The sequence below is a fragment of the Diplotaxodon limnothrissa genome, linkage group LG3 (genome assembly GCF_057381915.1).
Source record: "Diplotaxodon limnothrissa isolate DT_005_m linkage group LG3, D_limnothrissa_male_GT1.1, whole genome shotgun sequence".
NCBI classification, from domain to species: Eukaryota; Metazoa; Chordata; class Actinopteri; order Cichliformes; family Cichlidae; genus Diplotaxodon; species Diplotaxodon limnothrissa.
The window spans coordinates 18,350,971-18,363,186 of NC_140598.1; the positions used below are offsets into that span (position 1 = coordinate 18,350,971).

Sequence of the window (12,216 nt, forward strand, 5' to 3'; positions counted from 1 at the left end):
GAACCTCTTTAAAAAAAAGTTCAAATCAAGCTTGATCATCTGCAGATGGAAGCATGATGCTGCAGTAGATTTCACAATATTCCAGTTGAAGAAGAAAGATGGGGCTTTAAGCTCACGTACAGTAAATTCAAATTCAAATTGTATTTGTCACGTACACAGTCATACACAGTACGATATGCAGTGAAATGCTTAGACAACTGCTCGTGACCTAAAGAAAAAAAAAGGCTTAGGCTATGAATAAGATAGGAAATAAATATGAAAAAATTAAAAAGGGTAAATTTAACTAGGAAGGAATAAAATATAAAAAAATTAAGGTTAAAAATGAAATAACTGTACGACAGAATACACAATACACAGTATAGAACTATATAAGAATGTATGAAGAAATATAAATATATATATATATATATATATATACACACAATAACAGCAGCTGTACAATACAGGCAGACAACGCTCACACTACAGTTATGATACCTGGCCTCTAGTTTAAACTTGTGAATTTAGGGCATTTTAAAATGAAAACATCATCAAAGTTAAAGGAAATGATCTTAGCGGGTATCACATTTACAATATGTTATGTTTTTTATTCGGTCCTCCTCACTGCCCATCATCAACATGACTCAGAGACACTGAAGAAAGCTAGCACCCTCCAGGAAGTAAACCAGATCGAAAGACGTCATATTTTACCTTTAAAACATTTAACAGTCAACATGATGGTGAGCTGAGGCACTGTGGGCGAGTGGCTGGCTTAACATTCATTTAACAGTCTTAATCACATATCATCCCACTGATGAGCAGTAACATCTACTAGTGTGCGTTTTTTCTACTGACTGCAACCCTGACATTGTGCTGTGCCCTTCTCCATAAGTCAGGGTTCCTTTGAACAAAGACTTGGACATGAATATGTCTGTGGTGAGAGACTTTAATGGTTTATGATTACGAAACAGAAACAGTGTAATACACACAGTCACAGTTGTCATGTCTGAAAATACAAGTCATTGCAGAGCTGCAAGAAAACCTTTAAACGTCCCAAAATATTTTACTTAAAAGCATTTTGAAAAAAAAACCCACAAAGTGCTGCATAATAAGACCAAACATGTAAAATCCCAGGCCGACAGTAAAAGATACAACAGCAAAGACACACCCCCTGCTTTTATACTGGTTACTGGAGCTTCAGGGTGGACCAATGATGTCACAGAACAGCAGCCAATCAGAGACAGTAGGATGAAGGTCCGCCATAAGGCAGAGTGCGTCCTCACTTTCCTGTTCAGAGACAAACATCAGTGATTTCAGCTCAGATCTGGTGCCCTTTGACCTTCCCTAACACACACATGTATGTGCTCTGTGACTCAGCTGACACACGTCTTACCTTTTAGCTTCCTCCAAAGGAGCAGAACTAATACCAGAACCAGGCACGGACAAAATCGCCATAGGTTAGGGACCAGGTGTAGTCGAACTCGACCTCTTCATCTTCCTCTATTGATTTACTGTTAGCAGGAGGGATTTTTTTCTTGGTAGTTTGGGGGCTTGAAGTACTGGGAGCATGAGTGGTTGTTTTAGGGGTAGTAGGAGGAGGAGCTTTTATATTATGAGGAGGATCTGTGGGAGGATCTGCAGGAACAATGACAAAGATGGTTCAGTCAGTTTATTATCTGGTCAGCTCATCAGTTCCAGTAGTCTCTGGAAGCTTCCTCACTGATAGACAGAGCTGTCTGAATTCTTGAAAGACTAAAGAAAGGATCTTCAGGTTACACTGAGGATACACTGAGACTATCTGTCATGAAAGTCTTTATTTATGGACTTTATCAGGCACAGGATGGAGAGGAGTGCAGTGACGGTCTGGGCGTACCCATCTTCTTCTCTCATATTCATCTCAAGACCGCAGACAGAAATCAGCATTAAAGAATAAACGAGTTAGATCAGGATCAACTGCAGACGATTGGATCGAGGGATTCTGCCTATCCTGAGTCCTCTCCTATACTGTACTCACACACATGACTGCAAGCCTGCCTACAATACCAATGGACAGGTGTGTCAACTGTGGTGGCGATCAGCAGAGGAGATGGTCTCATTCCAAACAGACTCCCTGCATCTTTCACAGCAGCTATAAGATGTTCTTTTGGTAAATGGTAAATGGCCTGCATTTGTATAGCGCTTTTCTAGTCCATAGGACCCCAAAGCGCTTTACACTACATTCAGTCATTCACCCATTCACACACACATTCACACACTGGCGATAGCAAGCTACATTGTAGCCACAGCTGCCCTGGGGCGCACTGACAGAGGCGCGGTTGTTTCAGTGCAATTTACAGTAAGGTGTAGACTTAAAACCTTAGTGACTCACATTTGCTTCGCTTTAGTGTAAAAGCGAAGCTCTCAATTTACCGGTCGATCTACGTCCCTACCCTCACCTATGGTCACGAGCTGTGGGTAGTGACCGAAAGAACGAGATCGCGGATACAAGCGGCAGAAATGAGCTTCCTCCGAAGGGTGGCTTAGAGATAGGGTGAGAAGTTCGGCCATCCGGGAGGGGCTCAGAGTAGAGCCGCTGCTGCTCCACATCGACAAAGGAGTTGATGCTGACAAAGGAGTTGATAGTGGACTTCCAGAGGTGCAGAGAAGTACACACCCCCATCACCATCAACGGCGCTGCTGTGGAGAGAGTGAGCAGCTTCCGGTTCCTTGGAGTACATCTGGCTGAGGATCTTACGTGGTCAGTACACATAAACAAAACAGTGAAGAAGGCGCAGTAGCGCCTCTTCTTTCTCAGGAGACTGAAAAGATTCGGCATGAGCCCCCGCATCCTCAGGACCTTCTATCACTGTGCCATTGAGAGCATCCTCACTGGATGCATCACCACCTGGTATGGCAACAGCACCGCCTACAACTGCAAAGCTCTCCAGCGAGTAGTGCGGTGCTCTGAACGGATAATTGGAGGTGAGCTTCCCTCCCTCCAAGACATCTACAGGAAGCGGTGCCTGAGGAAAGCGGGGAGGATCATCAAGGACTCCAGTCAAGGCAAGGCAAGGCAAGGCAAGTTTATTTGTATAGCACAATTCAACAACAAGGTGATTCAAAGTGCTTTACAGAGACATTAGAAACAAAAACAAATAAAAAGCATGATTTAAAATTGATTAAAACAAGCAAATAAACTAACTAACTAATTAACAAACAAACAAACAAACAAAACAGTATATAAAATCAAAACAGATAAAATCAGAACAGTAGATAAAATCAGTAGTTAAATGTAAGTTTTGAAATTTAAGCTTAAAAGTGTGGATTCGGTGCTTTATTCAAATGCAGCTGAGAACAGGTGAGTCTTCAACCTGGATTTAAATAAACTGAGTGTTTCAGCTGATCTGAGGCTTTCTGGGAGTTTGTTCCAGATATAAGGAGCATAAAAGCTGAATGCAGCTTCTCCGTGTCTGGTTCTGACTCTGGGAACTGATAAAAGACCGGATCCAGATGACCTGAGGGATCTGGAAGGTTCATACTGGGTCAGGAGGTCATTGATGTATTTTGGTCCTAAACCATTCAGAGCTTTATAGACCAGCATCAGGACTTTAAAGTCTATCCTCTGACGGACAGGCAGCCAGTGTAAAGACCTCAGAGCTGGACTGATGTGGTCCACTTTTTTGGTCTTAGTGAGGACTCGAGCAGCAGAGTTCTGAATGACCTGTAGTTGTCTGACTGATTTTTTAGGTAGACCTGTAAAGATGCTATTACAGTAATCAAGCCTACTAAAGATGAATGCATGGACTAGTTTTTCCAGGTCCTGTTGAGACATCAGATCTTTTATCCTTGAAATATTCTTGAGGTGATAGTAAGCTGACTTTGTTATTGTCTTAATGTGTTTTTCTAAGTTTAGGTCTGCATCCATCACTACACCCAAATTTCTCGCCTGGTTTGTGGTTTTTAGATGTATAGATTGAAGTTCTCTGGTGACCTGTAATCGTTTTTCTTTGGCGCCAAAGACTATTACCTCAGTTTTGTTTTTGTTTAGCTGGAGAAAATTGTGGCACAACCAGTCATTGATTTCCTCAATGCATTTACCAAGAGCCTGTACAGGGCCTCGGTCTCCTGGTGACATTGTGATATATATTTGTGTGTCATCTGCATAGCTATGATAGTTTATTTTGTTGTTGTTTATCATCTGTGCCAGTGGGAGCATGTAAATGTTAAACAGAAGGGGTCCCAAGATGGAACCTTGGGGAATTCCACATGTGATACTTGTCTGCTCAGATGTGAAGTTACCTATTGATACAAAGTATTTCCTGTTTTCTAAGTATGTTTTGAACCAGTTTAGTACAGTTCCTGAAAGACCTGTCCAGTTCTCCAGTCGTTTGAGTAATATGTTGTGGTCAACTGTATCAAATGCTGCACTGAGATCCAGTAAAACTAAGACTGACATTTTTCCACTGTCTGTATTCAGACATATGTCATTAAACACTTTGGTCAGAGCGGTTTCAGTGCTGTGGTTCTGTCTAAAACCTGACTGGAAGGCATCGTAGCAGTTATTCTGTTTTAAGAAGTAATTGAGCTGTTGAGAAACTGCTTTTTCAATGATCTTACTTAAAAATGGGAGATTTGAGATCGGCCTGTAGTTGTTCATTTGTGTCTTGTCAAGATTGTCCTTTTTCAGTGTAGGTTTTATTACAGCAGTTTTTAGTGATTCTGGAAACACACCTGATAATAAACAAAAGTTGACGATCTGTAACAGGTCTGACTCTAAAGTCTTTGAGACCTTTTTGAAAAACCCCAGCCATAAACTGTTCAGACTGCTTCTATCAGGAAGGAGGTTCTGCAGCATCCGGTCCCGTACCAGCAGACTGAGAGACAGCTTCTTCCATCAGGCCATCAGACTGCTGAACACTTCATAGACACCTCAGCTTCACTACTGGAACTTCAACATTATGCACTCCACACTGTATATAAATGCCACTTGCTTTGCACATATTCAACTCTGTATATTTTATATATTTTATTATTATTATTATTATTATTATTATTTATTTTTTTTTTTACTATTTAATTTGTAAAAATGTGTATACACACACACACACACACACACACACACACACACACGTAGGAAAATATTTAGTATACACATCCAGAAATGCATATACTATTATATATTGTACATATATTTATTAGTTTCAGGTTGGCCATTCTTGTATTTTGCTCGTTTGTGTTGTTGTGTTTTGCACATCTCTGTTGCTTGTGGGGCTCGCACACAAGAATTTCACTCGCATGTGCTGTGCCAGTGTGCCTGTACATGTGATGTGACAATAAAAGTGATTTGATTGATTTGATTTGATTGATTTGATTTGATTTTGATTGATTGAAAGGAGCCAGCTGAGGTGGTTCGGGCATCTGACAAGGATGCCCCCTGGGCGCCTCCTGGGTGAGGTGTTCCAGGCATGTCCCACCGGGAGGAGGACCCGGGGCAGACCCAGGACACGCTGGAGAGATTATATCTCTCGGCTGGCCTGGGAACGCCTTGGTATTCCCCCGGATAAGCTGGAGGAGGTGGCTGGGGAGAGGGAGGTCTGGGCCTCTTTGCTTAGGCTGCTGCCCCCGCGACCCGGCCCCGGACAAAGCGGATGAAGATGGATGGATGGATGGATGGATGGATGACTCACATTTGCGTGATTCATTCAAATATTCTCCTCTTGAAAGAGAAACATGGGCCTGAAAAGAAACGAATGTTCACATCTGTCAGTCACAACCTGACACTGAGTCTCTTTAGTAAATCCAGCAGTTTTAAAGTCAAATAGAGGTTTTGTGCCACCACAGTGAAGATGGACTTCTTTGTTCCTTCTTTAATATTCCAACGTTTGTAATGATTAGGGATGGGTATCGTTTAGGTTTTATCCAATACCGGTGCCAAATCGGTACTTTTGAAACGGTGCCGGTGCTTAAATGGTGCTCAAACCGGTGCTTAAAGAATGGAGAACACAAAATTGGTCCAAAATCCTCCCATGTTCAGCTGGTTTTTTGTAAAAAGATACCAATGTTAGCCTTTTCTGCAGCTATGGGGCATATATGGCATCACTCTTGGCTGGAAGCAGTGCTTAAACAATGGAAAAAACACAAACTTTGTCCAAAAACCTCTCATGTTTAGCTGTTTCCCTCTTTTTCTTTGGTCATTTTAGCCTTTTTTGCCAGGGTGAAGGGAGCATCTGCCATCAAACAAGAAGACAGCTGCATGTAGCTATGATGATGTTTGCTAGTTCACCTTACATGCATTAATGTAATAACGTGGTTAGCCTACTCAACGTAAATTACACACGGCCAACATTAAGCTACTCACGCAGAGAAGAACGGCTGCTGCTGCATCATCATCCTCATCATTTCTGCTACACTGGCAGGGCTAGGGGCCAGGACTCTGCTCTTCGGGTTTGTGGGGGATGTTGCTCCGGGTCCGATAACTGGCACCACACCCGCAGTAGATGTGCTCGGTGTGAGGTCTCGCAGCAAGCTATCAAATACGGTGCATTTCTCGGCTTTAAAAAAAAACGCTATGCGTCGCCAGGTGTTTCATCGGATTTGAGGTGTTACCTCTTTTGACAGCATCACAGTATCAGCTTAAAGCACTTGTTGCTGCTGAGTTTGCATATTTAGCCAGACTTTTGACCGCTTCGCCTTTTTTAATCTGTAGCTCTACGTACCTGGCCCCGCCTACTATCCTCGGAAACGTAAAATGATTGGCTAGAATCTAAAGTGTATCACAGCTCAGGAAAGAAAAGCACCGAAATAAAGCACCGAAATGTGCGCTGCTTTTCGTTCTGTTTACTACCATTTATGTCAGAACCCCATCCCTAGTAATGATGGGATAATTTTCTCTGGCTGCTCTGTTTATGTGACCTGAATACATTAAGTGAACATGTATCGATAAAGTAAGATATAACCTACCACCTTTCATTGATCTCTATGACATTTCTACTAAAGTCCAGGAAAAGAGGTTGAATAAGAAAGATCATTGCACTGACCTCTGACTGTCAGCCTGCTTTCATGAGTATGTGGATGATGCTCAGTGGAGCACGAGTAGAGACCTTCATCAGACTTCTGAACATTAGTGAGAGTCAACTTTAATTCACGATCAGATCTCATTTTCTCACCAACTTTATATAAAGAAAAGTTCCCCAGATCTTTGAATTGACAGAGCAGGATCTCATTACTTCCTGTCCACACAGGAAATGAAGGGGCCTTCAGGATCCGGGAACCAGCTGACCAACAGAGACACAAACAGAGTGATACAGAGACAGACTTCCACCAACACACAGAGTCATACAGACACAGCTGGAACATCTGTACCTGAAACAATGATGTTGACTTCATCACTACGCTGATGCCCAGATGGGCTTTCACAGAAGTAAGCTCCATCAGAGGGGTTACGCAACTTGAGTTGACACAGAGAATTTATAATAACAAGGCCTTCAGCTGCTCCACACCTCTCAGTGAGTGTTCCTCTGGTCCTCTTCACTGTCCATTCATCAACTGTTTTTCCATCACCATCAACACAAGTCAGAATCGCTAGAGCACCACGATGGAAGAACTGCTTGTGATCTGGAGTTACACTCAGACAGATACACAGACAGAGTAAATGTATTTGTGTTCTTGTTGGAGTCTCACTGATGGTTTTCACTTCCATCAACTCACCTGCAGAAACAGTCAGTGCAGAGAGATGCAGCACACACACACCTGCAACAGGAGGACAGAGGTCACTGAAGGTCAGAGGTCACTGAGGGTCAGAGAAAAAATGTGAGGGTGTACTACAGGGGTGGGGAACTCAGGCCTTGAGACCTATTGTCCTTCGTGAGTTAGATGTGTCCTTGATCTAACACAGCTGATTTAAATGGCTAAGTAACTTCCTCAAGATGTCTTGAAGTTCTGCAGAGGCCTGGTAACGAACTAATCATCTGATTCAGGTGTGTTTACCCAGGGTGGAATCAAAAACCTGCAGGACACCAGCTCTTGAGGCCTGGAGTTTGACACCCCTGGTATATGAGCTTCATTCTCTTATAGTGCCCATCTTTACCATCAGAATTGTTGTCTTAAGGCCAAGAAAGATGCCAAGCGGATTTATTTTACCCAGTGGATCATCATGGCCTTGCCATATTGGTCCATTTGATTTACCTTTATTATAATTATGTATTTATTTTATTTTCGGTTGCTACAAACGGGACAGACATGACTGTGGGATAGGACAGGGAGAAAGAATGAAAGAAAGAGAGGGAGAGAAAGAAAACCAAAGGGGAGAAGAGACGGTGAGAAGGGGGGGAAGAGAGAAAGAAAAACAAACAAAACACCTGGATCACCTGTATGGAGAAAAAAAAAACAGAAGAGAAAGCAAACAACAAAGAGCAACATAATAAATACAGCACCATCACAATAAACTAGCTAGCAGTAGATATCAGTTACACAATATGGGATCTTGTTGATCCCATATTGTGTAACTAGTCTGTCAAACGAAATAAAGTCTGTTCCTTCCAATATAAGTTCCAAGTATTTTAATGAATGAATGAATGAATGCTTTATTGGCCATATGCAGGTTGCCCCACAGAGGAATAGGACCCCCCCCGACTTACACACACAACAACAAGACATCACATGGGAATACAGTCGGAGACCGGCAGCGTTGAGAGAATAACACTGAAAAAATTACACAACATTGGGAAAAGTACAAGAGGAAAAAAAAGAGACCTCTTCACACGCTGGGCAACCTATGGGAGGACAGCATGAGAACAGGAAACAAAAAAAACTCCTCTGCACAGAGAGCACATTAATGTCCACATCACAACATCAGAGCACATGACAAGCCACAGGGGATGGATAGGGGGTGGGGGGTGATTCGAAGGAACACAGCAGTCGTCCTGCACCATGCTATCATTTCAGCGCGGCACGCAGACCCGCTGCCTTCCCCCGCAGGAACAAGCATCGAAGGCGTTTGGAAGGGAGGGGGATGAGTGCGTGCTTATCAGTGTAAGTGTATGTGTGTGCGTGTCCATAGTTCAGCTGAGACAGTTTCCTTCGCCGTATCAGGCTAAGTAAACAGTCCTCCAGCCGATCCAGGTGTCCTTCATGGGATGGGAAGAATAGTCATCACACAGTCGTTATCAGGGAGTTGTTTTGGTGGGCTCCAGCCTTGGGCCTAGCAGCTGGCGCCGTAGTGTCCAAATGTAGAATATTGTTGATTTCTCCTTTATGCGAGCAGCGAATTTAGCACTCTGACACTGGGGCCTCAATTTCCCGTTGGAGCGCTGCGAGCCTCCCCATGATGGTATCAAGCTTCTGTTCCGTGGTGTTGTCATTCTTTTGGTTCTGAGACCCCACAGCTGCAGTGATCCGTTCTGCGATGTTATCCAACTTTCGCTCAAGGGTGTTATTGTGAGCAGGCCCCTCTCTGATGTATCCCATCATACGCTCAATGGTGTTAGTTTGAGTCTTCACGGCAGCTGTAAGCGTCTCCAAGGTGTTAACCATGCTGCGTTCGGTGTGGGAGGCCGCGCCTCGCCCCATCGCTTCAATTCCAGCGGTCAGCTTAGGGGGAGTTTGAACAGCCGGTTCCGCTCTCTTATTTCTCCGATAAGTCAGGGCCAAGCCAGCTCCGATCAGCAAGAACCCCGTTATCATGGTTCCGAATAGGTAAATATCCTCAGCGTCCTCGATAGACAGTCCCGCCAGGCACAAGATCCTCCAGGTTTGCCACCCATCCATCGTGTATCCGGCAGGGAAAGTTCCTCCAGGGCACTCGGGCTCTCCCGAGCCCAGACTTCTCGTTGAGAAGAGGGTGTCAATAGCGTTCAGAGACCAGTTGATCAAATCCATAATTCTCTATTAGGTTTTAGAGAACGACAGTGAGAGACTGTTCCAGGGAAAAGTAGTGCACTGATTCCTTTGCAACTCCAGTCAGGTAGGTTTATGATATTATTGTTTTGTAATATGTCAGGGTTGTTCCAGATAGGTGTATGTTTGCATGGGATTAATGAAGACTGTCGTTTTTAGAAACTCCCACCATGCTGTCAGAGAAGAGCTGATATTGATGCTTTTAAAGCATTCATGTCGTTGGATGTTTGAGCTGATAAATGGTAGGTCTCAAATTTCTAGGTTATTACATAGTGCCTGTTAGCCAGCCATTGTGCTCAATGAAAGATGATGTCCTATACTCCTGACTACCAGGAAAAAAAATGTTGTCCAATCAAAAAAATCTGCCGCCTGGAACAACAGAACGTAGCTGTCAAACAAAACCCAAACAGTCCTGACCCGCGACAATATGAAACAGGAAGGTACCGCAGTGTAATCCATTTATTTCAACAAAGTAACTGTATTCTGAATACCACCTTTTTAAACGGTAACTGTAACGGAATACAGTTACTCATATTTTGTATTTGAAATACGTAACGGCGGTACATGTATTCCGTACACTGCTTATTTTATGTACTTTCAGTAATACGTGAAAATCATGGGTAGTTTAGTGCAGAATAAACAGGTTAGCTTGCAGTGCTGTGATGAGTTATTTAGTATGTCTTGAGCCAGTGAGGGTCAGAGGTCACTGAACAAACTGCTCTTCAACATGGAAGACCATCACCATCCTTACTGCTGAGGCAGCAGAGCTCCTCGTCCCTCAGACTGATTCAACCCGGCTGCCATGAAGAAAGCTTAAGGAAGTCCTTCCTGCTGTAGTCTATAAATCTAGATGGTGAGATCAATTATAGGCCAATCTCCAACCTTCCTTTCATATCAAACATCCTTGAAAGAGTAGTTGTCAAACAGCTAACTGACCATCTGTGGAGGAATGGCTTATTGGAAGAGTTTCAGTCAGAAACAGTGAAGGTTACTAATGATCTTATCTGATAGTGGACTCATGTCAGTGTTTTGAACAGGTTATAAAACAACAGTGTAAGAACAGTTTCATGGTGTAAGATGCCAGTTTTGACAAGTACAGACTAGTGGAGAGTCGTCTGGATTATCAGTGTAACGGTCTCATCCTTCTCTTTCTCTTTCTGTGTCCTTTTCATTAGAAACTGTCAATCCCACCCCCGCATCACCCTGACTCGTATCATGAACAGGCTTGTGTCCACATGAACGTGCAGACTTTCCCCTTTGAAAAACAAAACAAAACAATTTTTTTTAATATAAAATACACCAAATCAATCTCCAGCACCGTCAGATGGAGGTGCTGGTCAATGAAGCCTCTAAACAGTAAGTCAAAAATAGAAATAAATAGAAATAAAGGCACACAGCTCTGATGCATAAAGACTTGTGAGCAATGTTTCCCACTGTTCACCACACCTGTTGAATTTTAGAAACTTTCAGAAAATCCAAGCACACAGAGGCTGAACACACATCCTGACACACTGCCAACATCTCAGTGTGTGTGTAAAGGAGACACACACACTGAAAAAGCAGCTCCTTCAGAGTGTGTGCTGGATCAGAGGTTGGAAATTCTTCTTACCGTGCAGCAGGATCACAGACAGCAGCCTCATTTTCATCCTCACAGTCCCGTTACAGAGCTCCTCACTGCCTCGGACCTCACCCTCCTCTCAGGAGACTCTCAACAGGAAGCTGTAGCACTCTGACAGGAGGCACCGCCACAATAAAAGCTGTCCTAGACAAACACCTGTGCCAGTCGCGTCCTGATCATGTGTTTCAGACACGTACAAGTTAACCAGTATCCAGCATCAGGCTCAGACAGCACAGGCCTCCCAACCACAGCCAACACTGGATTAGTCTTCAAGTTTTCTTTCTGTTGTTGTAATACTGTATTCACCTTACAATATGGCACAATATAAATAAAACTGGAGTGAAAATGACTGAACAAGTTTACAGTGATGTGATCAAAATCATCCAACATGAGCCGTGATTAAATTTTACTGGAAGAAAGTGAAGAGAGAAACAAAGAGCTTTGATTGGACAGTTGAGTCGGAACTCAAACTGGGAGAGGTCAACATCAGCAGTGTTGGTTAATTTCAAAAAGTAATTAGTTATTGTCAGGTTTTGTATTGTTGATTGTCATTTATGCTTAGAAATATCTACTTATATATGCTTAGAGTTTTATAATTAGTTGTAGATTGGTAGAGGTTTGATCCTTAATAGTCTGCAAACTTTGTGTGCACACCTACATCCTGGGAGCATGGGAGAGGTCGTACCTTCTCTTATTGTTTTATGGCAGGATAAACGTGGCTGTATCTGTTTTAGGCTTAGTGCCTT

General features: G+C 43.1%; 1 protein-coding gene across 2 annotated transcripts; it reads right to left on the reverse strand.

Moving 5' to 3' along the window:
* Positions 1-1,399: 1,399 nt before the first annotated feature.
* LOC146634771 (uncharacterized) lies at positions 1,400-11,498 on the reverse strand. Of its 2 annotated transcripts, none has more exons than XM_085343341.1 (5): positions 11,462-11,498; positions 7,669-7,707; positions 7,321-7,596; positions 6,996-7,232; positions 1,400-1,614 (listed from the first exon to the last, which is right to left on the reverse strand). In XM_085343341.1, the coding sequence occupies exons 1-5, from the start codon at positions 11,496-11,498 to the stop codon at positions 1,400-1,402; spliced, it is 804 nt and encodes a 267-aa protein (XP_085199467.1). The 2 variants fall into 2 exon arrangements, with proteins under 2 accessions (XP_085199467.1, XP_085199459.1); XM_085343333.1 differs by having other exon boundaries at positions 7,321-7,593; positions 7,666-7,707.
* Between the last annotated feature and the right edge of the window lie 718 nt (positions 11,499-12,216).

What these genes read in the sequence shown, in the direction of transcription:
- LOC146634771 (XM_085343341.1), bottom strand. Translation starts at nt 11,498, where the DNA reads ATGAAAATGAGGCTGCTGTCTGTGATCCTGCTGCACG. An exon ending in GTCTGTGATCCTGCTGCACG is followed by an intron (nt 7,708 to 11,461) that starts GTAAGAAGAATT and finishes CTCCTGTTGCAG; the next exon opens with GTGTGTGTGTGCTGCATCTC. An exon ending in AAGCAGGCTGACAGTCAGAG is followed by an intron (nt 1,615 to 6,995) that starts GTCAGTGCAATG and finishes TTGTTCCTGCAG; the next exon opens with ATCCTCCCACAGATCCTCCT.